This window comes from Corvus moneduloides, chromosome 22 (genome assembly GCF_009650955.1).
Source record: "Corvus moneduloides isolate bCorMon1 chromosome 22, bCorMon1.pri, whole genome shotgun sequence".
In the NCBI taxonomy this organism is placed as follows: Eukaryota; Metazoa; Chordata; class Aves; order Passeriformes; family Corvidae; genus Corvus; species Corvus moneduloides.
Genome location: NC_045497.1, coordinates 6,013,529 through 6,040,455, shown reverse-complemented (window position 1 = coordinate 6,040,455; position 26,927 = coordinate 6,013,529). Strand labels below are relative to the sequence as shown.

At 55.8% G+C, this 26,927-nt stretch overlaps 3 protein-coding genes across 7 annotated transcripts in view; 1 reads left to right on the top strand and 2 right to left on the bottom strand.

Moving 5' to 3' along the window:
* TMCO4 (transmembrane and coiled-coil domains 4) overlaps positions 1-3,325 on the top strand; it is a 45,162-nt gene extending 41,837 nt beyond the window's left edge. For all 3 annotated transcript variants that reach the window (XM_032131409.1, XM_032131408.1, XM_032131410.1), the window contains one exon: positions 1,318-3,325. In XM_032131409.1, coding sequence (XP_031987300.1) covers positions 1,318-1,650 — 333 coding nt within the window. In that variant the 3' untranslated portion in view covers positions 1,651-3,325. The remainder of the gene's footprint in view (positions 1-1,317) is intronic.
* HTR6 (5-hydroxytryptamine receptor 6) lies at positions 1,976-9,087 on the bottom strand. 2 transcript variants are annotated; one of them, XM_032131411.1, is made up of 4 exons: positions 7,089-9,087; positions 5,391-5,639; positions 2,890-5,128; positions 1,976-2,244 (listed from the first exon to the last, which is right to left on the bottom strand). In XM_032131411.1, the coding sequence occupies exons 1-3, from the start codon at positions 7,809-7,811 to the stop codon at positions 4,736-4,738; spliced, it is 1,365 nt and encodes a 454-aa protein (XP_031987302.1). In that variant the 5' UTR covers positions 7,812-9,087; the 3' UTR covers positions 1,976-2,244; positions 2,890-4,735. The 2 variants fall into 2 exon arrangements, with proteins under 2 accessions (XP_031987302.1, XP_031987303.1); XM_032131412.1 differs by having other exon boundaries at positions 5,391-5,549; positions 7,089-9,085.
* Positions 9,088-12,078: 2,991 nt separating this feature from the next.
* Positions 12,079-24,990, bottom strand: LOC116454758 (neuroblastoma suppressor of tumorigenicity 1). 2 transcript variants are annotated; one of them, XM_032131728.1, is made up of 5 exons: positions 24,887-24,990; positions 18,802-18,866; positions 14,846-15,040; positions 14,542-14,653; positions 12,079-13,349 (listed from the first exon to the last, which is right to left on the bottom strand). In XM_032131728.1, the coding sequence occupies exons 1-5, from the start codon at positions 24,950-24,952 to the stop codon at positions 13,095-13,097; spliced, it is 693 nt and encodes a 230-aa protein (XP_031987619.1). In that variant the 5' UTR covers positions 24,953-24,990; the 3' UTR covers positions 12,079-13,094. The 2 variants fall into 2 exon arrangements, with proteins under 2 accessions (XP_031987619.1, XP_031987621.1); XM_032131730.1 differs by lacking the exon at positions 18,802-18,866.
* Between the last annotated feature and the right edge of the window lie 1,937 nt (positions 24,991-26,927).

Here is a 26,927-nt window from a genome sequence, read left to right as displayed (position 1 = left end):
GGACCTTAAAGCCCATCCAGTGCCACCCCCTGCCCTGGGCAGGGACACTTTCCACTGTTCTAGGTTGCTCCAAGCCCCATCCAACCTGGCCTTGGACACTGCCAGGGATGGGGCAGCTGAAGGATTGCTCTGGCACCAGGCAGGAGTGAGCAGGAGATGAGCAGAGGGTCCAAGGCTGGTGTCTTTACAGAGCTCTGTGAAGTGCTCTCACCATCATCATCCCTTCCTGGAGGAGTCACCCCTGTGTCTGGGAAGCAGGAAACCTGGGACTGAGGTTATGGGTATTCTCTGCTGCGGAAATCCCCTAATTACTAGCAAGGCTTGGGAAAATAAAAGGCCAAGACAGCTCTCTGGCTGGGTCAGGAAGATTTAAACTGCTAAAAATTGGATTTACCAGAAATGCAAAATATCTGGGGATGCTGTTGGTACATCAAGCGCTCGGGATACCTGGAATGGGGAAGGAGTTTCAGCCACATGGCCTTTAGCATCAAGAACAATCACCTGCAAAGGAGATTTCCCCTCCTCCTGTGCCCTGATTGGAAGGGAACTTTCCAACATCCATCTCAGAAGGGGTTATCTTATCATGGAATTCATCTTACGATAAACCTGTCTGCGTTTTTACACTTACTGTTGACCTTTATTTGGTTTATAAACCCGTAACTCCTGGGCTCCCAGTTTTATACAGGGCAGGATGGATCAGTGCAGCTTCCAGCCAAGAACCTCGGCTTGGTGGCTGTGTGAGGTTTAATGACTGCATCCTAATTTAAATAAGATAATCCTGGCTTTTACAAGGCAGCTGAGGCACCTGGACGGCACCTTTAGCAAGAGCAGGCAGCTGAACTAAGAGAACTCCCCTCCTTCCTGGGTGTCCCCCCCCAGGGCAGAGCTCCTCCTCTGACCCTCCTGGCACCCAGGATTTGGGGGGTGGAACTCAGCCAGGTCCAGGCTTATAAGTATCTCAGAGGAAAAGCCATCCAGCACCAGTGTGTGCCCCAAACGCTGCAGCCACTTCAGGCTGGTCAGTGGACACCTGCACTTATCCTGGTGGAATCACCACCCCTGGAAGTGCTCAAAAAACATGTGAATGTGGCACTTGGGGACATGGGTTAGCGGTGGTCTCAGCATGATGGACTTGATGATCATAAACATCTTTTCCAACCTTAACAATTCCACGATTCTGTGATTTTTTCCGACCTCATTCTTTCCATCTGTCAGAGCCAAACCCAAGTCTCTCAGCAGTGGTAGCTGTTGGGATGAAGGACTTGGCTGAGCTGGATCCCTGTGGGTTCCCCACTCACAGGATTCTGTTCCCTGCAGGTAAATGGGCACCTGGACTACATGAAGCAGATGGACACGATCCTAAAAGCCGTGGGCATTAAAACCAAGGAATGCCAGCCAGAAGAGAAGGGCAGTGGAAGTCTTTTTTCCCCTCAAGCCAAGAAATCCCAGCAGGCAGCCGGCAGCGAGGCTCGGGGAGAGGAAAACACCGGGAAAGAGGAGGATGAGGCTGGGGGTGAGGCCGTCCCAGCCGGCTGCGCTCACAGACAGGATTCCTCCAGCTCTGCCCTGGGAGAGCCCTCGCTGCCCTGCCCGCACTGCTCACACAGCACGGACAGCAAGGGCCAGGCAGTGGGCAAAGGAGCAAATTAGGACAGAGCTGCTCAGCCAGCACAAAACCCGCTGTCACAGCACATCCGTGGCACTGGGATTCCCAGAGGATGGAGCTGGCGGAGCTGCAGCTGCAGTTTGCAGCCCCTCCGGAGAAAAGCGTGGCACTGGCGTGGCACTGGATCAAAGCGTTTGGAGCAGCCGCCCCCAGGCGAGAGAGAGCTGATTCCTGCCTGAGTCTGCACTGCTCCTCAGGAATCCGAGGCAGATGCCATCCAAATCCTCGCAGGAAGCAGCTGCACCCCTCGGCACCGTGTCCCTGCTGTGACTGGGGGAAGCAGGTGGCGCTGAGGGGATTTTAAGCAGAGGGGTTCGTTACTAGGAAATTAAAAACATTTTTCCACTGGAGATGAGTTTGGCTTGAGGATCTCAGGTGTGTTCCAGGCTCTGCCTGCCCCTCTCCAGACGGATCCGCATCCGGTCTCCGGCTCTGCTGACCGGGATGGGAAAGGCTCAGGCTGCCAGGCTTCCTTTCCCCACCTGCTGCAGGTTTGCTGCCAGGGCTCGGGCACTTTCCCATCTCCAAGACTTCCCCTGTCTCCAGGCTGGGGTTGGTGGGTGTTGGAGGCCCCATTCCTGTTAGAAACATGTTTGGGACCCTGGGTGAAAGCAGCAGGAAAACCAAGGGGGTTTTGGATGGTTTATGAAAATTCCTCCCAGGCTCTCCAAGCCAGACTTTCCTTTTGTGTCCCACAGACATCTCCAGCCTTAAAAGCCCCCTCCAGACATATTTTTAATTGGCTTAGAACAAAACCAATCCTTGGCACAGGATAAACATGGATCTGTTTGATTTCTACCTCCTTCCATAACAGTGAATTGGCTCCACTCTCTTCATCCCCAGTCTCAGAACAGAGGGAAGGACACGGCTCTGCATCCCCTGCCAGCACAGCTCCAGAACCATGTGGGAATGATCCACATCTTCCATAAAAGCCCTTTTTCTGGCCTGTATTGCTGCTGAGCCCCGGAAAATGCATCTGGCAGGAGCGTGGCAGGCGGGTAACCCCCCTCTGTCTGGGGCGCCTCTGGGGTTTTATGCTTTGCCACAAGGGAGGGTTCAAACTCTCCCACCCCCCATCTGGAGGGTCCTGTTGTCTCACGAGAGGGGAAACAGTGGGATTCCACCTTCCAGTTTTGGTTCACACAGGGTTCTCCTCCTCCCCCCTGACCCAGCAGCCACGTTTAATCCCCCCTCTCCTTCCACCCCCTTCCCGCAGACCTTACCTGCAGATCGATCATTCCTCGTGGAGTCAGACACGGCTGGGTTCGGGGGCGACGCTGTGACCTAGCAAAGCCCCATGGTTTGGATACAGTGCCTGGCAATTGCTCTCCCTAAATCCAGCATCCAAGGGGGCTCAGACCTGCCCAGCTCTGGCCTGGAGCGGTGCCTCGCTGTGGAGGCAGGAGGGACCGGCTGTGGGATCCCACAGCCAGTTTTTCCAGCTGGTGTTGATGCTGTTGGCTGCAGGGATGAGATGAGATTTCTCTGCTCATGCCCGGGTTTGTCCACAAGCAAACACCGAATTAGACAGAACTGCCTGGTTGAGACAGTGAGGAATTATTGCTTTTGAATGCTTGGTTTGAAGAGGTCTCTCCCTCTCTCCCCCTCTCTGTCCATGTCCTGAGGCTGATTTGGTACCTAATAAACTTCCAGACTCCACAGTGCCTTTATCTGCTCCTTTTTAGCTGGAGTTGTAGTCCAAGCTTGTATTTATATGAAGCTATTGTGGGAAGATGCACATCTTGATCTCGGTGCTCAACACCAGCCCCAAGCTCCATCTGTGGCAAAATGCATCGAACAGTTTGAGGTTTGAACCTGTGCTCGGCATGTCCTGGTCACTCATCCCTGGCTCCCAAGGGATTTGTGGCAAATAAATGCCACGTTGGTCATACAAACTCCTGTTCAGTTCTGGAATATCCGTGGGCAACGTGGAAAGAAAACTAATGAGAGTGGCCTGGCGTGTGGCTGCTTCTTCCAGCATCCCGTATCCAAGGGATGCTCTGTGTCCGTTTGGATAGCGGGGAGTTCCAGGAGCACAGTCTTGGAATTAGGCAGAAGGCTTGGAGGGACAGGGTCTAGGGAGGGCACAGCAGCCAAATGCCAGCAGAAAGGCACTTGAGGAAGAATTTAGTAAAATGATTTGTTTTATTGATTTTTTTGAAGTGCCCATTTGCCACATGGCTCTGGGGAGAGGGCTGGCATTGTCATTTAAAATACAATATTCCTTTAGATTCTTATTTGAAGGGGGGGGGAAAGTGTATTTTCTAATTGCATCATCGAGGATGTGATGGGTTGTTGGAGGGAAGTGTGATGGTCCTGTGCCAGGAGTGGGAAGCTGTGGGATGGAGCCTGTAAGAGGAGCTGATCCCGTTACTACTGCGAGACACCCACAGAGCCGCAGAGAGTCGCACCCCACACCCCCACTGAACACCCAAAAATCGGTGCTGGACGTTCTGCACCAAATGCAGCCCCCACACTGCAGCTCTGCGTGACGAGACACGGCGGTGCCACTGAGCTGGAACTCGCTGTGTGAGGAACCTGAGACAGACATGACTCTGGTGAGGAGATCCAGCTCCAGGAGGATGTGATGTTCCGTGGGCTGAAGAAGCCCCAAAGCTCAGTGTTCCTGCTGAAGCAGCCCCAGACCTCTCGTCCACGAGCCACAGGACGTGTTTCCACCACTCCCCTCGGTGCACTCGGAGGAGATCTGCTGAGCTCTGTGTGTGCAAAACCAAGCCTTGGTTTGAGGTCAGGGAGATGGAGGGTCTGGAGCCCAAGGGTCAGACTCGCCAGAGGTGGAAAGGCCACAGGAAGGGTTAGGGGATGGTGACGGTGAGCAAAGGAAGGATGAAAGAGAGACACAAGGCAGCTTAATTCAGCAGCAGCACCTGGCTTTGCGCGGTTTGATCCTCCTTGTGACAGTGCCCGGGGCTGCCATCCCCTCCATGAGCTGCACCGTGTGCTGGAACAGGCAATCTGGGAGATGGCTTGTGGCAAATCAGCTCCTGGAGGGTTTGTGTTGGGCTCCTGGGGGATCCTTCCCAGCGCACAGAGCTGCGTGTGCCGCGCTCAGGCCACGGGGGTGCCGAGCTGCAGCTCCGTGTCCGGGGGCTCCGCATCCCAAAGGCTGACGGAGCGGGCGCCGGGGCCCGGCGGGGCCGGGAGCAGCCGGGGGTCACTCCCCGGTGCCCCGGAGTCGACAGAGTCGGTCTCAGCCTGCAGGGTGAGGACGTTCTTGAGGGACGTGGCAGCGCGGGGCCCGCTGTTGGAATTCCTCATGGACAGGGAGATGGCGCTGGGCCGGGGCTCCCCGGAGCGCCGGCAGCAGGGCAGGAACTTGCCCATGGCTCTCTTGAAGTCCCTCATGAAGAGCGGGTAGATGATGGGGTTCATGGTGCTGTTGCAGTAGCCCAGCCAGGTGAGCACGTCGAAGAATCCGGCCGGGACACAGCCGCAAACTGCCTGGGGGGACACAGCAGGGATTAGTGGTGTCCCCCACCTCAGCCCCAATCCAGAGGGGCTTCCCAGGCACACCAACGTTCCCCTTTCAAAGGAAACCTTCAAATCCCTTTTGAAGGGTTTTTTCTTTGCTGTTGCTCCCTGGGGAATTGCATCCTTGGTCCTGGAGGTCCAGCAAGACCTTCAGGTGCCTCCAATTGAACCCAGCTGGATTCCAAAGGAAAAGCTTCTGGAAACCCGGCGTAAAACTCCCACAGGTTCTTACCTGTGCCACATTGGTGATGAAGAAGGGCAGCCAGGCCACGAAGAACATGCCCAGGAGGATTCCCAGGGTCAGGCTGGCCTTCAGAGCCTTCTTGCTGTGCTTGTTGGTGAACCTCCTGCTCTCGCTGCCAGCCAGGGGCTGGCTCGGGGCGCGTGGAACCTGCGGCCGGAGACAGGGAGTGGTGGGCAGCTCTCCCCGGCACCAGCACTGGCCTCTGCCCAAGAAAAGTGGCATTTGGTGCTCCAGATCCTGCAAAAAACCCTGCCAGTAATTCCCTTTTCCAAGGAGCAGGAGCAGGGCACACACCCCTAGCCCTGAAGCACAAATTAGGAAGAGGAAGCAATAGAAACCCTCGGCATTGAGAGTATGACTCTATTTACTGTGTCACACCGTGTTTCTCATTAGGCTGCTCCTTAGAGAAAAACCCAGCTCAGTCCCTGTGAGGGTAAAGCTGGCCTAAACAGGCAGCTCCAGCTGCTGATTACAGCAGCAAACTAATTATGTTTTTAAAAGCGGGACACGAAACATTTCAGCCTCCAAACACCAGAACCCAGCCCTCCATCCATCTCCTCCTGCAATCTAAAATTAAGTGATTATCTCAGCCCTCCGCTGTAATTAAATGATGCCCTGTTGCAACTCAGCTTCCAGCCCAAAAAGAGAACAAAAATCCCTACAATGAGATGAAGATGGAAAAGGTTAAAGGATGAAATTTGAGGGTTCCCTGGCTGACACCTTGTTTCTCAGCCAATTTAGGGCTTCAAGGAACCTTTTGGGCCTCAGCTGAAAGACAGGGGGATGGATTCTGCTCTTCCATGGCACAGCAAAGCCCCTGAACATCCCCTGATCCCCTGACTTTTTTTGTGGAGTCCAAAAACCTGGCATCCTGCGAGAAAATAAGCACTTTATGATATTATCTGTTTATTCTTTGATTCTCCTTTTCCTTTTGACCGTCTGGTGCAGCTTATCACGTGTGGAGGAGCTGGCCAGAGTCCTGGCTCTGCTCTTGGAGAGAACAAACTGAATCAATGTATTTAAAGGCAATTAAGTTTGCCTTTTCCCTGTAGGATATGAGGTCAATAAAACCTATTACAGGGAATTAAAGCTGTTAGATTTAGTGGCAATTACCTTCTCCTGGAGAAATACAAACAAGTGCAGCCACGTTTTTGTTATAAAACCCACACACTCCGGTTCCACCGGCGAGCGCGCAAAGAGGGGTTTGGCAGCTCCTGTTATAGAGCAGGTAACAAAAATAGAAGCTTCTGTTCAAAATAAGGTGCTCTCGGGAATCTGGCATTTGCTATTAGTTAAAATCCTTCTCCCCCGTGTGTCTCACACCCACCACGGCCAAGATTTACGAGTGGAAAGTCAGATAAGATTAAACCCCTCAGGGATGACGCCAGCCAGGAGGGGGGCGAAACTGCGTTTATTTTGCACGCTTGAGCATTTTTATCTGAATCTTATTTATTTCTCTGCTTCTGCTCACGCTATTTCTGTGCTCACGAGCAGCTCCAGAGCTCTCCATTGCTGAGACAAGGCATGGGGCACCTCAGAGGATGTCAGGGAAGTGGATGTTGCCCAAAATCTCCCTCCCTGCGGTTGTCAAAGCTGGCTCCAACCCTGAGGCCTTCCAGGAGGCAGAAACAGCCCAGGCACCCAAATCTGGGGTCTGCCAGAGCAACGCCCCTGTGGGCACCTTACCTGCGGCGTGGCCTCATCGGTGGTGGCCACGTTGGAGGCGAGGGAAGCCACCTGAACCGCCTGCTTGCGCGCGGCCAGCAGGATGCGGCAGTAGGTGAAGGAGATGGCGGCGGACGGCAGGAAGAAGGTGAGGCAGGAGGCCACCAGGGCGTAGGGCAGACTGACCAGCAGCCGGCACTGGTCCTCGTCCCCACGGCCGGTGACATTCAGGGCCCGCACCTCGAACTCCAGCTCGTGCCACCCCATCTTGATGGGCAGGAAGGAGGCCAGCGCGGCCAAGGTCCAGGTGGCCAGGATGAGCGCCAGGGCCCTGCAGGACGTCATGCGCAGCTTGTACCTGAGCGGGGACGTGATGAGCAGGTAGCGGTCCAGGCTGATGACACAGAGGTTGAGGATGGAGGCACTGCAGCACATGACGTCGAAGGAGGCCCAGAGGGAGCAGAAGTCCCCCCGCAGCACCCAGCGGCCGTAGAGCTGGTTGAGCATGGCCGGGGGCATCACCACCAGCCCCACCATCAGGTCCGACATGAACAGGGACACCAGGAAGTAGTTGGAGGTGTTGCGGAGGGAGCGCTGGGTGACGATGAGGAGGATGAGGAGGAAGTTGCCCGCTGTGGTCAGCAGGATGATGAAGCAGAGGAAGGCGGCCACCCAGCTGCTGCCCACGATCAGGGAGTGCTCCCCCAGCACGCTGGCATTGGGGGCCCCCAGATCCCCCTCCATGAGGAGCCGGGGGCAGGGCTGGCCCTGGGGCTGGGGACCTTCTCCAGCGTGGCCTGTGCTACGTGATCATCGCCGGGGCCGGGGAAGGAGGATCAGCTCTCTCCACTCCGTGTCTGTCCTCCCTTCTCTCCTCCTCCTCCCCCTCTCTTCCCCCACTCTCTCTCTTCACTGGCACTCAGGGCAGAATGACATTCCCAGGAGCCGATCAGCAGGACCAAGGTTCCCTCCCCATTACTCACAGCAGTTCCTCGTCCCTGTAAATTCCCCTGCTCTGGGATGTCCCTGGATGCTGCTTCTGGATGCTGGGGACGAGCTGGATGGCAGGATACTCGAGATGCCAGGGATGGCAGGATGCTCTGGATACTCTGATGCTCTGGATGCACTGGACCATGGAATAATAAGACACCGAGATGCTCTGGATGCTCTGCACTCAGGATACTTCAGATGCTGGGGGTGCTCTGCATCCCAGGATATTCCGGATGCCAGGGCTGCTCTGTACCCAGGATACCCTGGATGCTGGGGATGCTCTGGACTCCAGGATGCTCCAGATGCTGGGGATGCTCCGGCCCCCCGAGGCTCAGCTCTCACCCCCCGGCTGGGCTGGGCTCCCTGCAGAGCTCTGTCCCCGGGGTCCCCGAGCTCCTCCGTGCCCGGCGCTGCCGCTGCTGCAGCCGGAGCCGCCAGGAGCGGCAGAGCAGCCTCAAGCGAGGACCGGGATGCTCCCAGCCAAGCCCTCCCGGGAGGAGGAAGATCCGGAGTGCGGGAAGGGATCTCTCCCGCGGCAGAGGTGCGTCCAGCCCGCAGGGAGCTGTGAGAGCGGGTGTGTGCGGGTGCCAGCCCGACTTTCACCTGCTGCTCTGGATGCACGGCAAAGGATGCAGAAATGCCGATCGAGGAGGTGGGGCTGGGGGGGAGAGGAGGAGATGAAATGAAGCGCTAATGAAAACAGGGATCTGGGCTAAACTCCGCAAAGTGGCAGCCAGAGAGTTCCCGTTTCTGCCTTAAAGAGAGACAGCCCCGTGCTCTGCCTCCCCTGCCATCCCTGCCATCTGTGCCAGCGCTGGAGCCCTGGCTGGAGGCACCTGGCAGCTGGGCCAGCAGGTCAGTGGCCAAACCTGGCCAGCAGCTCTGAGTTCCAGGCTCCATCCTCCACAATGGGCGATAAAAAGCAAAATTTTGCAAAGTCAAATTAAAAACCCAACAAACAGCTGCACACAACAGCCCTCAGGAAGCAGCCAGAGGACTCGTTGGCAGATATTCCAGCAACCTGCAGGCAGGGATGGAGGAACAGAGACAAGGGAGAGCCTGGCCCCTCTGCTCCAGAGTTATTTGGGCTGGCCTGGGGGCAGCCCAGCTCCCTGCCTGAGGGGCAGTCCTGGATGGACCCACGGCAGCCTTCAGCAGGTGGGAGGCAACACGTGAGAGGAGCCAGCTCAGAAAACCCTTCTGAGCCTCTGTGTGTTGCTGCCACCTCCACACCCAGGGCAAACACCTCGGGGTGCTGGGCAGGGACCGATTGGGGTTTTTTAATTATCCAGCTGCCCAAAGGTGGCATTTTCCCAACAAATGGCTGTAGTTCCTGCTGGGGGAGACCAGAGCTGAAGGCAGCGGCTCCAGCACAGACCAGAGCTGAGGGTGTGCCCCAGCACCCACCCTGTGCTCCCAGGGCCAGGCACTGCCGGCTGCTGCTCGTTCCTCCCCCAGTGCCCACTAAAGCTTTCCTTAACGTGCTTCCCCTGGGAAGCTGTGCTGCAGATGTGGGGTGAGAGCCAGCTGTGCACGACGCATCCCCAGCGCTGCCCAGCCGCCCAGCCCGGGACAGAAACTGGCCTCTTTACCAAGTCCTGCTTTTCTAATCACCTTTCCAGCAAATTTGTTGTGCTTTTCCCAGTGCCTGGATGGGGATTCCAGGCCTGGAAACCATCTCTGATGGGGAGGTGGAAGGCACGTGGACACAGCCCCCCCACCCCACCCCGGTTATCCCCCCAGGACCTCCGTGGGGGGATCAGGCTGCTGCTGGCAAACAGCTGCTGCCACTCGTGCCAGGACAGGCTCTGCCCTCCCTCTGCTTCCCCGGGATCCTCTCCTTGGATGCTCCCAGCCAAACCTCCCTGGCCACCTCAGCATCACAGTGTGCTGGCAGGAGCTCCGGGGCAGCGCACGCACGCGCGAGGCTCTGATCGCAGCAGGTTTCCTTAGAAAAGCGTTTGCCCCAGGAAACCCTCACTTCCCCGGCCCATCTGTGCTGGGAGCAGAGAAAAACCCCACCCCGAGCCCACCCTGAGCAGCCTCCCCAGCCAGGATAAGCGAAGGCAGCAGCACAGATTTATCCCAGCTGGATCCACAGTAACGCTCAGCGAGGAAGTGATGCCACAGTGCAAAGCCAGGCTTCGCTCTCAGCCCTGCTGCATCCCAGCATTAGGAACATCCCAGTTGGGCTCCAGAGCTTTTGCTTCTGAGAAGGAGACTGGATCAGAACCGTGGAATCCTGGAATGGGTTGGGTTGGGAGGGACCTTAAAGCTCATCCACGTTCCACACCTTCCACTGTCCCAGGTTGCTCCAAGCCCCGTCCAACCTAGCCTTGGACACTTCCAGGGATGGGGCAGCCACAGCTTCTCTGGGCAGCCTCCTCCCAACATCCCCAGCACGTCCTCCACACGTGGGAGGTTTTGTACATTTGGTTTGGATGTGTTTGCTGGGGAAGTGGATCTGAACTGATCAAAACAAAATGTGTTTAAAAAAAAACTGCCTTAAAATGAGGTCCAAATCCCATTATCCTACCATTGTCCCTGCAAAAGCTTCTCCGTGCCGGCAGCTCTCCTGGCCTGCCTGTGCTGCCTCCCTGTGCTGCATCTCTGGCCACATCTGCAGGGATCATGGACTCCACCAGCGCCGCTGTCCAGTACCACTGGCGGGGAAAGCAAAACCAGGTTATCAACAGCCACCCAAGTGTCAACGCGGCAAAAAAAAAAAAAAAGTTTGAGCCAGAGAGAGTCAAACTGGGAGCTGAGAGACCTCAGTGAGGACATCCAGGCAGTCCAGGGTTCAACACAGCAACGGCCACTAGTGCTCTGCACTCTCAGCATGTCCTTCCAGGCTTTAACTGGGATGGCTCCTTGGGTTTGAATTTGGGCAGGGTCTGGCTAACTACCTCGATTTATGGTTTCATCTGCACACCAGCCCTCCACCGCCTGCTCTGCCGGAGCTCAGGTTGTGTGGAACGGAGGTGGGGATGTCCTGCTCCAAACACCTTGAACTGCAGCTCCTGGAGTTCACAGGAACAGCCCCCTGCTAAATCCAGCCTGTTTCCACTGTACACCAGTAAAAGGGCCCTGTGACGGTGCTCAGTGACCACCATGGGTTTCTCCACCTTTTCCTGGCTGTCAAGCAAAGCTCCGTTCCTTGGGAAGACACTGCACAGCCTAAAAACTTCATGGTGACACACAGAGCACCTCTAGTCCTCCCAGGCCCTCCCTGATCAGCCCATCCCCTCTGCTGTGGCAATTCCTGCCTTAATGCAAACCCTGTCCCACTTCCCAAAGCGGAGACCTGCTCTCCCAACGTGTGCAGAGCCCCCAGAGCCTCAAGGAAGGGGGCAATAAGAGCTGTCTGCTGGCCCAGCACAGCCTCCAGCCCCTCCGGGAGCTGATGGACCTTCCCCAGGGTCAGCTCAGACCAAGAAGCATCACTGATCATTTCTGAGAGCGCATCCACACCCGCCTGGGCATCAGTGGGACCAGAGCTCTGCAAGGGCACACACTGCCCTGCGCAGGGCATGCCTGACCCAAACACCCTCGGGGAGAGCCCGCTGGCTTCAGCTGAGGTGCTCAGCCCCTCCTCACCCCCGAAGGGATGTCCAGTCCTGTCCGAGCTCGCCTTCCGAAGCGTTCCCGGGGTCCGTGAGCATCTGGATGCCAGGGAACACGCCGGACCAAGACTGTCACCTAGTGGCAACTGCGCTGGAGAAGGTCGCGTGATCCCACAGATCCCACACGAGTCCCACACAAGTGGAACCCACCGCGCCCGGCCACAGCTGCCGCGCAGGCTCCCCGGGCGGGCTCCCCGGGCCACATGCAGCCCATACGCTCAGTATTTGGGCTCGGTTTTCCTTCCAGCAGCTCTCTCTCCTCCTTTTCCCAGATGGAATGCAGCAGAAAGCTGCGGGAACCACGGCTCTCCCCTGCCCGGGACCATCTGGCACCGCTGCCTGTCCTGGCTGGTGTCCTGGTGTCAGCACTGCCAAAAACCAGACAGGCATCAGAGCACTGAGCAGTGGAAGTCAGAACTAATTTATTTAAGAAAAAAAAAACAAAACCCAAAACGAGTCAAAAGGAGGGGGAGGCATCGATTACAAGCTCTGGAAGCTCTTGTCTGGACAACGCCAAGGAATCAGCTTTATACAACAGAGAGAGAGGGGCAACAGAGGCCGTGCCCACCCCGACCCCCAGCGCCGCCCGAGCACTCCCTGCACAGGGATGCTCCAGCCCTCGGGCCCCTTCTCCCTCCACCACCATGGAAGTGCAGCAGGGAGAGGGGGAACAGGGCCTGGAAGCTCCCCCGGACCCCCCAGCTCTTGGCCTTCCCCTGCAGCCCCAAAACATGAAGCTGCAGCGCTCCTGATCCAAGTTGCTCGTTCCCAGGGAGCAACGTGGTGGCCCTGGGGACAGCAAGGTAAGGGCTGTCACCACCACGGTTCTGTCACCTCACACACAGCCCCAGGGGCACATCCTGGGGCAAAACCCTCCCCAAGAGCCACCTGATACAAAGAGCTGGACTAAGATCCAGCGGGTGCCAGGAGCGTGTCCACGCTGAGCCCGTGTGGGCAGGCAGGGAGAGAGGAGGCAGAAGGGATGCTGCTGATCCCACAAGCCCAGGAGAGATGTGGGTACCTCGAGGGGCTGTGGAGAGGCTGCTTCCCTTCTTCCTCCACGCTGGGAATGAGGAAAAGCAGGACTCAGAGGGCTCCCCCCAGGGCTGGGAGTCTGAGGAAAGCCCCGGGATCCCAGCCCAGCCCCTGCTCCCAGCCAGAGCCCCTCGTGCCACTCCTCTCAATATATTATTATTATTATGTGCAAGTAGTTTTGCATCAGGAAACGCCGAGCCCTCGTGTCTCACCCTGCAGCTCCAGCCTCAGCCCTGCCTGCGCCTCGGAACGTCCCGGGGTGCCGGGGGGCGAAGCGAGGGCAGCAATGAGACAAGAAACACTCCAGCACCCCCCTCCCTCCCCAAAGCCAGGCCCCGGCGCTCGCACAGCCCTGCCAGGACAGTCCGCACGGGCCGGGTCACTCCTCGCCCTCCTCCTCGTGGTGGTGGTGGCTGGAGGCCGGCGGCTCCTCCAGCTCCTGCTGGTGGTGGGGGTAGTGGTGGGGCCCGGGCCCCTCGTGGGGCATGTTCTCCTCGGCGTTCAGGTACACGTTGAACAGGGCTCCCTCGTGGCTTGGCTCCTTCCCGCACGCCTGGCAGCTGCAGTGCAGGATCTTCTCCACCAGCTTGTCCACCCTGGGGATCTCCTCGTTGCCTGGGCAGTCCAGCGTCACCTGGGCAGTGGGACAAGGACATGGCGGGTCAGTGCTCAGGCTCCTGTGGTGGGAGGCCTGACCTGCCCCAGGCCCTGCAGATCTGGGGAGTTTTAAGGCAGATGTGATGGGTTTCCTTCCACAGAAACAAACCCCATGTCAGTCTGCAAGGTGGGAGTTCCCTGGGAATGTCTCATTCCAGACACTCAGGGAAAATCACAGGATCATCAAGGCAGGAAGAGACCTTCAAGATCATCGAGTCCAACCATCAACCCAGCACCAGCACAGTCACCTCTAAACCGTGGAATCACTGAATCATTAAGATTGGAAAAGACCTCCAAAACCATCAAATCCAACCTGTGGCCCACTCCCACCTTGTCACCCAGCCCAGAGCCCTGAGTGCCATGTCCAGTCATTCCTTGGACATCTCCAGGGCCAGAGACTCCACCACCTCCTTGGGGAACTTTTTCCAAAGCCTGGCCACCCTTTCAGTGAATTTTTTTTCTTATATCTAATCTGAACCTCCCTTGGTGCAACCTGAGGCCATTTCCTCTCCTTCTTTCACTTGAGACACAGCAGAAGAGAGCGACCCCCACCTCATTCCCACCTCACTCCCACCTCCTTTCAGCACCCACTCCAGCAGGACGCGGCTCCCAGGCACTGCTGGCACTGGAATATTGGTGTGACAGCAAAGGCCACCCACAAGACATGATGCCGAGCAGCTCAGGGAGTTTGGACTAAACCTTCTCATCAAATGTGAGCCAAAAGCGAGGCAGAGCTGAGCCGGTTCCCTGCACTCTGGGCTTCTCTTGGGCATGGGATTATGGCTCTGCGAGGCTCAGAGGTGACACAGAACCGTGAGGCCTAAGGATGACTGGCTGTGGGAGGCACTTCTGGACATCAAACATGGCAAAATGTGCCAAGGGGGAGCAGGAGACATGGAGCAGTGGAGAGAGTGGGCATGTGGATAAGCACAGGGATAAATAATGCAGGGAATGGGATGAGATGGTTCTGCAAATAGAGAGATAACAGATCATTTAGCAGAGCTTCCAGCAGCTCCTTCCACCCAGGCATCTCCAGACAGGGTACAGTCACCTGAGAGACACCCTGGAAGCAAACTACGAGTGGGAAAACCCCAGGGAAGGAGAAGGACTGGCCCTGAAGTGGTGTCAGAGCAGAGCCGAGGCCCCATGGAGCAGAGCGGGATACTCACGATTTCCCACATGGACTGGGCTGGCATGCAGGAGTCGCAGTGAACCAGGGACTCTGTGGACTGGGGGAAAGTGTTGGGGACGCTGTAGCTGAAACACTGTCCCAGACAGGCCCTGCAAAGAGAACAGGAGGGTGGGGGCTCAGGGGAGGTGCTGCTCTTCCCAGCAAAGGCAGAGGAGATGTGACCTTCCCCTGAGACAGACAGAGGCAGGACACCGTGCCTGGCTTCTTGTGCGAGTGACAGTCCCCAGAGCCACTCCCGCGCCATCAGGTGCCTCCAGCCCTGGGCTGAGATGGATCTTTACCTGTTCTGGATGGATTTGGACTCGCAGCCGCTGTGCCCCACGATCTGGGTGATGTTCTTGGCCTCGCACCAGGCGCTCTTGTCCGGGAAGAGGGCGAGCTTGTTTATGGGTGGTGGAGCAGCCAGGAGCAGCGCTGGGAACAGGGCCCCCACCACGAACCATAACATCATGGCCAGCTCTGCCAAAATCCTACACCTGGACACAGAGAGCAAAGCGTTAGCAGCAAAGAAAACTGGCAGAGCAGCCCATTTCTCCAACCTCATGGGAGTCCTTGGTTGTTACAAGCCCAGGTCCATCCCCACATCCCCCTCCACAGCCACTGCCGAGGCCAGGACAGCTCCCAGAACACTGCCCGGGGAGTGGGATGTGCTACTCTGCCTCTTCCCTCTTCAGAACAAGCTCTGGGATAGTCAGATACCTGCACCACCTCTCCCAAGCTCTGTGCCTGGAACAAGAGCAGGCTTTTCCTCATTTCCCACCCAAAGCTGCACTGGGAGAAGTTTGCAAACCGAAAGTGTCACCGCCACGGGCTGAGCCAGGCTGGAGAAGTCCCACACCACAGAAATGTTATTATTTGAGGAAGGAACAAGCTTTCCCACTTCCTTTTCTCCCACTTGAAAGCCAAAGCCGGCCTTGCTGCCAGCCTGGCCGGGGCCGAGGGGAGGAGGAGCAGCAGCAGATGTCGCTGCAAGGCAGCAGCACGCAGGGGAAACCTCAGCCCAGGGGCTGGGAACCCGCAGGAAGGAACAATACAACATTTATTTGTACAGAGCCGCTCGAATCCTGCAAAAGGTTACTCCGAGAACGGGACCTGGGGCTGCAGACAAGGGGGGGCTCGTCACAAGGACAAACCTCGCTCGCAAAGGTGGGCGGCTTGGAGGTCGCTCCCCAGCCCCAGGGAAATCCCCACGAGGTTTCCTGGCTCTGCTCTCCCGCCAAGGCGCCTGAATTAACACTCCCAATCGCTGGGGAAAGGCAGATGGAAAAGCATCACAGGAACAGGGAAATATTTTCCTGTGTGGGGTTTGGATGGAGTCACGGTGAAAGGCATTTGTACTTCCTAAAATATTTGTTAGAACCATGTTATTTGTTATTTCCTTCTATTTATTTATCCAGACGACAATCCAAAGCCCACACTGGAAAGACTGCTGTTGATTCCCGTGGCTCCTGGGCCCAGCCCTCTAACACTTGCTGGGAAGGAGAGGAAAAATGCCCTGTTCCTCCAGAGTCCTCATCCACACACCCTGGGCTGCAGGACCACCAGACTTATCTGAACGATTGAGACGCCCTCCTAAGCACTCAGGGATTTTAAGGTCATTATAGGATTTTGCCCTGTTATCCCTCCCTGAGCCCAGCCTCCTGGATCTGAATCAAAAGACAGATGAGAAAGATTCTTCCCAGTCTTCCATCCCAGGGCACCCAGAAAAGAGCATCCTCATTCACGGGATCTCTGGAGGAATCGTGTGGGGTCTCTGCTACATTTCCTCATTTCCTGGTGATACAAGAACCACGGTCATACAATGCAGCGACACCTGCAAAGCCCTGGCTTCGTAATCCTCCCAGCGCCTGTGGGATGTGAATCCCATGCATCCCTGGTGGGAATACCTGCACAAAGGCTTTGCAGGTGTTGGCTGGAGATCAGCAGAGGGTTAAAACTCTGAGCTTGCACTGCCACTGATGAGAGTTGTGGGGTTAAATACCTCTGTCCCAGAGAGGACTCTTCTGCCTGAATTTCTTTTTCCATTTCAGTGGGAGAATTCTGCAGTTTCTGAAGGAAGAGCATGGCTAAGTTGCACATGCACACACGGTTTGTTTTCTGAAACAAGCATCACTCATTCCTCAAATGTCAGCAGCTCTGTGCTGAGGAATCCTGCTCCCAAAGGCAAGTCCAAGATCAGGGCTTGGATGTGACCCAAAGAGCAAATCACAACCCCCTGGGGAACAGCCCAAATTCCTCTGGAGGCAGCACACAAGTTGACTTCCACATGTCCGATTAGAGAGCAATTTCCTTCTTTCCTAAGAAAGGTGGGGTTTTTTCCAGGTTTCTGTGCATCTCTACGCAGCTGCAGAGACAAACATTCCTGTCTGTGCTGCCAGTGCTGCTGCCTGGGATCTGTGTTCCTGGAGGGAGGTGTTCCATGGAGGTGTTTCCGCAGCGCTGCTCAGAGCAGACCCACTGCCAGAGGCACGAGGGATCCTCTCCCAGCATCTGGGCTCCTGCGAGGAAGATGAGTGAGGCTGTGCTCTGCTAAAGCACAGGCCCTGGCCTGGATTCAGGAAAGCACTTAAACACATGCTGCAGCCTTCTCCTTTCCTGAGCAGAGATGTGTTCGTAACCAGGGCCCCCACAACCGCTGGTCCCATGTGCAGGGGGGTGGTGGAAGAGTGGGGAATTGGGTACCCCCAGCAGGGGAACCAGGCACCTCTTTGGAGCTGGAGCAATTCCAAGTCTCCCCCATCCCTCAGGGCAGCCAGCACTGCTATCCCCCACTGACCTGCAGCCCTGAACACACCGCATCCACAGCACAGGGTGTTTTCCTTCTCCCAGGAATGTCCTGGAACCCACAGGGCTACTTTTCTAGTAAGTAACAAGGTTTCTGCCAGTGCCTAGGAAAACATCTGATGCAGCTGAGTTTGGGAGGGAGCCGGGGCTGGGAGCAGCGTGTCCATAGCTCAAACCAGTCATGCGAACAGAGCTGCCACCAGCACCATTCATCTGACAGCAGCCACAGGGACGGAGACAAAAGCACCGTGTTCCTTCTCCCCCCGGCTGGGAAAGGAAGGGAAAGGAAAAAAGAAGACAAGGCACTCGAGCAGGTTTGCAAACTCCCGATTAAATAAAGGCATTGAGCACATTCCTCCGTGACAAGCTAAATTACACGTTGCAGCCCGAAAGGAACAAGTGTGTTCCCCGGCTGACCCGGCGGAGCAGCCACTTCCCGGCACACAGGGGCTTCTTTCTCTTCCCCGCACCGAGGCACATTTTTTTCCCCGCTAGTCAAAGCTCTTCAAGCAGAAAGTTCAGCTCAGTTCCGGCAGACCCACCGGCCCGTGAGGGTCTCCCCCCGCTCCCTCTGCAGGGAGCCGCATGGCAGCTTCCTCGGCATCCCTCGGGCAGCATTTGGGAAATAAATGACTCAGCCCCGGACCTGGCACATCCCAGCTCCCGACACAAACAACTTCTCAGCGCAGGCACAGCTGCAGCCTCGTGGTGAGCGGCTCCGGAGCCCTTTCGCAGCCCGTGCCCGAGGAGCTGAGGGGCTGGGGGTGATGCCATGAAGATTTTTTTTGCCTTTTCTTTTATACCTTTCTACAACTTCTGTATTCTCAGTGCTTTTCGCCTACATTCTCGGACTTGTTTGTTCAGCTGGGAGACTCAGCATTTTAGAAGCTTCGTAGTTAGGGATCAGTGTGCCCCAGACCCCAAGGTCCTCTCCAGAACATATTCTGTAAACTAAGATAGAACCATCCAGGGGAAGGTTCCGTGGGGAGGGGGGGCTCACTCGAGCCTCTCATTGGGGAATCTGTGATAGATGTGCTAATTAGTAGCACCTATAATGTTATACCAGATCTTTTGGGGGTGGGCATTGTGGGGTGCATCTCAGTGCATATGACATGTGCACCTAAGGATCCTTAAAATAACTACCAAAGTAAAATCCCTTTTTCCCTTCTAACCATGTCTGACTCTTGATTTTAAGACCAGGAAAAGGCATTAGTGGGTCTCAGGGTACCACCCCAGCACCCCTGCGAGACCCTGGAGTTCTGCCGACAGCTCAGCTTCCCACTTTGGAGATCTTCTGGAACAACCTCAGAAGTTTTGTGTCACCTAGAGGAGCTCCTTCCTCCCATCCCAGCAATCCCAGCGCTCTCAGGAGTCCCTCCAGTAGGATAACGCCTGGAAGCAGCTGGGAAAATCCACATCGTTACATCGGCTGGAGGACAATCACTGGAATTACCTCGGAGGCCACGTTCCCACCATCCAGCCCACAGCTGTTCCCAGACATTTGGAAACCAAACACTTCTGGAGGAAAATAAAACAGATCTAATCAGTTTTACCCTCTTTTTCCAGTGGGAAGTTTACACCATAACACAAGACAAGCTTGCAGGTGGACATGGGGAGCGTTTCATGAGTTGTTAAATGTGTTTATAGGTATTTTTCTTATCCAGAATCTTGCAATTCTGCCAAATACAGAGAAGCACAAACACAGGTAGATTGTGCTCACAGCCACACACGAGGCACCCCAGGCTCTGAGAGACAAGAACCCCCAAAGCTTTACAAACATCACCTGGCCAAGGCTTCCAGCCTGTGAACACGGCCCAGAAACAGGGTCCCCCTCATGCTGCAGCTCAGGAAAACGGGGCACCTCAGTGCCTCACTCAGGGACCCAGGTCCTTTGTGACACGCGAGACCTCAGCAGAGATGGACACGGGGAAGGTTTCAGCTCCTGGTCCGGGTCAGAGCTGCGGTCGCCACGTGCCTCTCCGGCCTCCCTGGACACGGGGCTGTCCTCCCTGACGGAGCCAGCTCCTCGCCCAGCCGGGTTCTGCGCTCACTGGCGAGAGTGACCCCAGGCTGGTGTCAGACAGAGTCACAGCAGTTCGTGTGCCACTGGTTGGTTGTGCTGTTTGCTGAGAGGAGCTGCCACACGGAGCAGAGCAGGCCCCAAAGATGCTCCGTGCCTCAGTTTCCCTGGTGCAAGAGCAGGGACGGGGGAGCACCGAGTGAGCTGATGGGTGCAGGGAGGGTGCAAAGCACAGGGAGGTGTTTGGAGAGCCAGACTCCCTTGGAGGGAAGGCTGCCCCGGGCAGGAGGGAGGGCTGGCTGCCAGCAGCCCTTGCCCCACATTCCTGATGGGAAGGTGCTGGGGGAAGGCACAGGGCAGGCGGGAGCCGGGACAGCGTGTGGGGGAGTCATACCAGGACACGGCGCTGCAGGGCAGGGGGGGAAGCTGTCCAAGGACTCGGGTGGGATCACTCCTGCGTGTGCAGGTGGCCAGGAGAGATCTCACTGCAGGAAATGCTGAAAGGAAAATTATTATTTAGGCACCTAAAAGGATGCAAAGCCAGAGTGAAGTGTCTGCTTGACACTTCAACTGGAAAGAAACATCCCAGAAAGATCCAGGGCACGGCTCTCCTCAGGCACAGGATTAGGTCGGTAACTTCTGAACACCACTGGGGATTGGCTCTTGGGAAACTCAACTCAAATAATATTTGCTTACATGGAACAAAACAATTTATAAGCCAGCATTATTAGCAGGAAAAGCTTAAATCTCAACTGCACAAAACGGAAAGTCACTGTGTATTGAAAAACATCTATCAAAACAACAGATGTTATTCAATACCTGTTTTTATTCAATACTTCCCCCTTTCTGAAATTTGCATTTAGCTAAAACTTTACATTTTTGGGGATCCTTACTGTAGTGACTGTAACAGCCCAAAAGGATCTGATTCAGGTACAATACGGGCAGGGGACAGGGAAGAGAACTCTGCACTGGGAATGTCTGGAGGTAATTCTTCAGGACAGCAGGACACAAGAGTGTCCTTAACTGAGCACAGAAATCTCTCCCGAGCTCAGAGCTCCAGTCTTGCTTCACTGAGCTGCAAAATCTAGGGAGAAATTACAAAAAAATAAACAGGGAACTACCACAGGAAGACATTTGATATTTAACAACCACAAGAATCCATCCTAAGAGCATTGTGATAGTGGAGCAAAAGCTGTGTCGTTTCTCACTGTGGACCTGGCTGTGTCTGCTCCTTTCAGAAGCAGATGTTAGAGCTTCCCTTTCTGTAACATATTAATTTCCACTCAAGCATGGTTGGGCAAGCCACAGAAATAAAGCAGAAATAAAGAAAAGCAGTGCAGCTTGTTTAAAGCCCTCTGCCCTGCCCACATTGGCCAGAATGTCAGAAGATGCTGGTACATTGGGAATTTTAATCTGGCTTCTCGACCATGCACTGAGCACTTGGGAAACTCATTTTTTGCAGCTGGAAAAAAAAGTCTGAGCTGCTTTACCTCCAAAAGTCATTGGAAAGCTACCTCTGGACTTAGATAGGCTGAGGATGGGGTCCTGGAGGATCTCTGCTGGAAAAGGGATGCACTAATGGCCTGTGGAAGAGGCAAGAGTCATTTAAACAGTTTCTGGTAATTTATTTCAATTGCTCGATTTCTTCAGCATTAAGAACAATCACGGCTAGGAAAATGCATCAACCTGAAGCTCAGGAACATATCCTGGCCCCACACCTCCACTCCCCCTCTTCTTCAAGCACGTGGGGCTCTGCAGCCCCCAAGAGCAGCGGGACAAGTGGGATGGGAGCAAGGATCAGCTGTCTGGGGACCTGGAACACAAACCTGGGACCAGCCTCCAGCAGCAGCGCTTCTGGGGAGCAGCGGGACTGGGAAGCCTCGGCACGCTGGGCAGAGGGAGGGGGTCCCGGCTCTGCCCGAGCCCCTGCACAGGGCAGGACCATCTGAAGCCATGGCTGGAGCATTCCCAGCGCTGGGTCGGAGCTGATCTGAGAACCAGGCGCTTCCCAGCGCAGCTGGGAGCAGCGTTTCAGCCGCAGGCCTCGCTCACATGCCTGGGCCTGAGCGGGGCCCGGCTGCCTCCTGCTTCTCCTGGAGCTGGTGTTTCCCACACAGCCGCAGAGCCGGGAGAGCCAGCCTGGGGCTGAGGGCACCTGGACGTGCAGGAGGGCGGTGGGTGTCCAGCAGCCCCTTGGAAAATCCACGGATAACAGGGATTTTGCTGCTCTCTCCAACGCTGTCCCTGACCCTTGCGAGCAGCAGTTTCCCACCCAGCGTGGAAAGGGAATATCTCCTCCTGCAGCACAGCACCACTGCCGGGAGCCCGACCATCATCCCCCGCCCGCAGCACCTCCCCAGAGCACCTGGAGCTCAGTCACTCCAACTCCCTGTGCGGCTGAAGCCACAACCTCTCCCCTCCCTGTCGGAGCACAGCTTTCACGAGTGGGCAGCGAAACCCCCGGAGCCTGCAGGAAGGGTCCCGGAGCCGCTGGCTGCTCCCGGGTTGGGTTTGCAGGCGGGCAGCGGCCGCTGCTCCGGGGAGTGCTTCTCCCAGCAGGCCCCGTTCTGCTTCCACTTAGAGTGAGGTAAACTGGGACCGGCTCCTCCAAATGACTCCACTGGTGCAAATGAGATCAGAATCTGGCACCGCTCGTCTTACTCAAAACAAGCCGAACTGTAACCAGATAAAACCAGTTCCAGTGCAGAGTGGCCACCAGGATGATGATTTTTTTAATTCCTGCAGGCAGCGAGGGGAGCTGTCTTGGATGCCAACCACGCTGACTTTCGCCTGGCTCGGTCATTCATTACCAAACTTGCATAAAAACCCAACGCAGCGGGGTTGTGCCTGCAGGATCAGGTTCCCAGCTGCTGGAGCAAGAAGGTGAAAGAGGGAAGGAGAAAAGAGCTTGTGGATGGAGCCGTAGATCTTTCAGGATCCACCCTGCTGTCTCCCTCTCCCTTTATACCCATTTAGGCCATATCTTGGTCACAGCTGCAGAAGTTCAGTGACCTGATGTATGCTAACCCATGACACCTGATGTGGCTTTGCCCTGTTTTAGTCTCTGCTTTACATCACACCAGCCCCCTCAGTTTTGATGGCATAAACCCAATGTCTGTGTTATTTACCCATGGCACTGACCAAAGCAGAAAAACACGCACAAGTGCAGGGCCAGAGGGGTTTGGGGGTAAGGTAACAGCTCACAGCCCAGCTGGTATTTTCAGTCGCTACCAGGCCTGACCTCACACTTGACATTTAGACAGTTTCTCCTAAAACTGCAGGATTGGGCCCAGTAACCACAAAGAAATCACACTGTGACCCGAACAGTGCTCCTTTCCCTGCTCTGGACAGGTTGCCTGAGCTCTGTGTCAGAGAAGAAGGAGGCTTAAAGCACATCTGAGAGTGACCCGAGCAAGGGCTCCATCCTGACGCCATTTCCAAAGCTCAGCTCCACAGGGCTGCGAGCTCGGCTGCAATGGGGGCAGCAGCCCAGCCCAGCTCCACAACTGCTGGGATGGGTGCTGGGTTGTTCCGTTCCCACCCTCGGTGCTAATTTATGTCCAGGAAAGCCCTGGCCCCCACCACCCCACGTCCCTCCCTCCCCAAACAGCACCGCACAAGAAACAAAGGTCTGGGGAGCAGCAAGCACAGCCCTGCCAGGGCTAGCAGAGGACAGACCACCCCTCGCTCCCACTCCGGAACTCCCCCAGAAGGACAATTTTATCAGCTGTTCAGGTTTTTAAGAGTCTGATTTGAGTGGGTGTGAAGTTTCTTTGCCCTCAGCCGTGCTGAACCCCATCACTCTGCTCCTTGCTTTGTCACAGGGGATCTCCGAGCCCGGGCGACTACAGAGGAGGGTGTTTTTTTCCAGCAGACTTCAAAACAAAAAGAGCAGGAGCAAGGCCCGAGGACGGAGCAAGAACCCGGCTCTGCCTGCCCCGTGGTCGGCTATGGGATCTGGCAGAGGTACTGCTAAAGCTTTAACGGGAACGGCGCGGAGTTTGGGCAGGAGGAACTGCCCGGGAGTTTCCTCTGCTCCTCGGGCAGGTTTCCCATGGCTGCACCAGCTCGATCCGCCCTCGGCAATGCCAGCGCACGCCGCGAGCAAAGCTGCTCCAACACGGGCAGGTCTTCAAGGCTCCTTGAAAAGCGTTTTGGCTCGGGGCCCGATCCTGCACCTCCAGAGCACCCAAAATTCCCTCCAGCTCCACTGTTTTCCTCGCTCCGGAAAGGCGACCGGGCACTCGGGAAGACTTTGCTCGTTTGCCCTTTTTGTGAGACCGCAAACTCCCCACGCTGGAATTCAGCGCAGAGAGGTCACGCCAAGAGCCCGGATTCTTCTCAGGGCTGTTTGCAAACACTTGGGATTTTTATACTGAAGGCAAATTCCATTTCCCATCCTGCGGTTTGCAAATTTGAGGCGAGCAGCCTTTTACGAGATGGGAGACTGCCTTCAAAAGGCAGAAGTGCCCAGTGTGTGCAGCTGATTTTTGGCTGGCTGGACATTGCAAAGGGGACACTGAGTGCTTCGGCTAAAAATACAAGGGAAAATCTGGGTCTCTCCATATCACTAGGATCTTTCCCACTTGTTTCAGTAGGGTGCAGATTTCTCCCAAAAAAAAACCCGCATGGAAAAGCTACAGTGTCCTAAATCCACAAACACTTCACACAGGCTGCATTTTTAATTTGATGGGGTTAATCCTATATGTAAAAGTTAGGTTGTGGAGCAGAACAGAACTTGCTGGTGCCCTCGTAAGAGAAATGTTAGTAGGCAATAAGGGATTGCCCAGATCAACTTTAATGCAGCCTGAAAGCAAGCTAAAGCATGTTCTATTCCCAAAACACCTCCCAGAGAAAAAAGAGAAAGCCCCACTGATCTTAAAATGCAGAGATTATTGTACAGAACAAATAAAAATTGCTGCAAATACTGAGACAAGTTGAAACGCTACGTTGGGTTCAAAAAACAGGTAGGGCTATATTGGACATAAGCTTTTTAGTAAGTGCCTAAAGTATTTCCACGATACAAGGATGTAAATTAATCCCCGGGATGATCTTTTCAAGGAACAAAAGTTTACTGCCCTGCCATCGGGAAAACTTCTTTCTTTTACGATCGTTGAACTACCCCACGTCCGCTGGTGATGTGGTTAATCGATACTGAGCGTTCCCGTTCTTCCCTCGGCACTTTTGTTTCAAACCCCGACAGGGATGGGAAGGAGGGAAGGACTCTGTACCACAGATGTGCGACCGACACAGCGCGGCTCCCCGGCTCCCAGGCTTTTATTCTATTCGAGCTAAAGCGGCGGTGGAAATAGTTTAACGATTGCAGAGCAGATCCCCCCAAGTCCGCCTCATCTGCAACCGATTTCTGCCCGTGGCAACATCCTCATCCTCCCGGCCATCCATCACCGGCGGGGGGAGAACGAGAAGCGAGAGGAAAAGAGGCGGAAAATCTGGTGCGGGGAAAAAGCAGCAGGTTCGGGGCGGGGGTGGGGGGCACACAAAGCCAAGGGCTACTCACCAGCCAGGCGACGGCGGGCGCATCCCATGGGGTCCGGGGCCCGGCGGTGCCCGGCGGCTGCCGCATCCCCGGCGCGGCGGGGCGGCCTCGGAGGGAGGCGCGGGGCGGGCGGGAGCTGCCGCCTCCCTCCCCCCGGTGCCGGGCTCCGGGCGGTGCCGCCGGCCCCGCCGCTCGCGATTGCACAATCGGGCTGGGAAGGGAGAGGAGGGGAAAGGAGGGAGGGACGGCCGGCGGGAGGAGGGAGCGGCGGCGGCAGCGCCCGCCCGCCCCGCCGGGGTCCGGGCGTACCGAGAGCCCTGAGCAGCCCCTGCGGCCGCCGGGCTCGGAGATGAGAGCCGGAGCCCCAACACCCCGGGCACGGAGCTCACCCACCGAGCTGGGCCGTGAAACCCCCGGCAAGTGTTAGAGCTAACGGGGAGAGCCCGCTGGAAACGCCCGGCCACAAAACGAGGGAGCTTCGGTCAGGAGAGCCTAAGGGAATGTCCCAGCACTTGCCCCTGCAGTGGCATAGAGTCTGGATTGGGCTCACTGAACGCCAACAACTCTTATTTAAACATCATTCGTGATACAGAGTGCTTGGAGCAGAGTCCTGGCTGCAGTGAAGACTTTGGGAAAGTTCTCCAGGACTTGAGATGACGGTTTTCTCTTTTGCTTTTCTTTTCCCTTCCTCTTTCACATCTTTTTCTCTTATTTCTCTTTCTCTTTCTTTTTTCTTTCCTTCTTTCCCTTTCCCATTAAAAAACTAACAGCCAAACCCCATGCCAGTGAAGCCCCATTCATGGCTCTCTCTCAGGTAGGATAATTGCTGGAAGCCGAAGGGCTCTGTTTCTGTTAAGGCACAATTAATCTAAAGAGGCCCCCACATTAAACACTACCCAAATCAAAAGATACCTGCCAGGCTTGGCTGGGTTTTGCTGGCTGCTTTTGGTGTGAGGATTTGCATAGAGATCAGAGAAGCAGGAAGAGGAGATGGCAAGAAGCAACAGCTGTGCTGAGAGAAGTGTTGGTAGCGCCCTGGCAGCAGCTGTGGGGAGAGGCTTTGGGGCTGGGTGTTTGCTGGAGGAGGCTGCAGGCTGCCAGTGAAGGAATGGTTTCCTGCTGCTCGGTTCCTTCCAGCTCCAGGATAATAGGATTTGTAAACAGGGTGGCAAAAAGCTGCCTTCAGCATCACTTTCTTATCCTGCTAGACGCAACCTACCCAGCCCCGAACTGTACTGCACTGCTCAGCTCCAAAAGGGCCAACAACAGAGGAACAGCCCCTAGCCATGACCACACACCCCAGCAGGAGCCCAAAATCTGGCTTCCCAGCATTTTCACCCACTGCTAAACCCGGGCCTTTGACCAATGCTCTACCTGCTCCCTATGGCCAGCATGACCAGCAGTAAATCCCTGCTCAGGAGGCTACTTTATTCTGAAGAATATGAGTGAAATAAGAGACATCTGAGACTTTGAAGCAAGTTCTCACAACGAAAAATAAGATGTAGATGAAACCAGCTAAAAAGCAACAGACCACGGGCATTAAGGTGAAATTCAGCCAAGTGTTTCGTTTCAGTCCATGGTTCAGTGTTTGGATGAGTTTTGTGGGATCCTCGGCTCTGGGGTGTGATTGTTTTGCAAGGAGCTGTGAGCCAGCGTGCAGTTCATTCACTGCTTCCTACTATTCATCCCTGTTCCAGTTCTGTAAACAGCATGAAAGGGAAACAGCAATCTGTGAATCTGGGGGTGGGGAGGCAGGCGGAGCAGGGTTCAGGTTTTCTGGTGTCAGGAGGAACAGGCAGAGGTGCTGCAGGACAGAGCGGGTTGGCTGGGGGATGAAAGAAGCTGCTGAAAGGCTGTCAAAGCCCTGGGCCAAGACTTTTCCCCTTCTCCTAGGCAATGTGATATCACAGCCAGAACAAGGAGTGATGACCCGATGCCTGCAGATGTCATTTGGACAGACTCAGGCACAGAGCAGAGGCAGCCGCTCCGCAGGGAGGGAGAGCAGGGAGGCAGCGCCAGCCGGAAAGGAGCCGACCTCACCGGCCAGCCCCTCTTCCCTAGC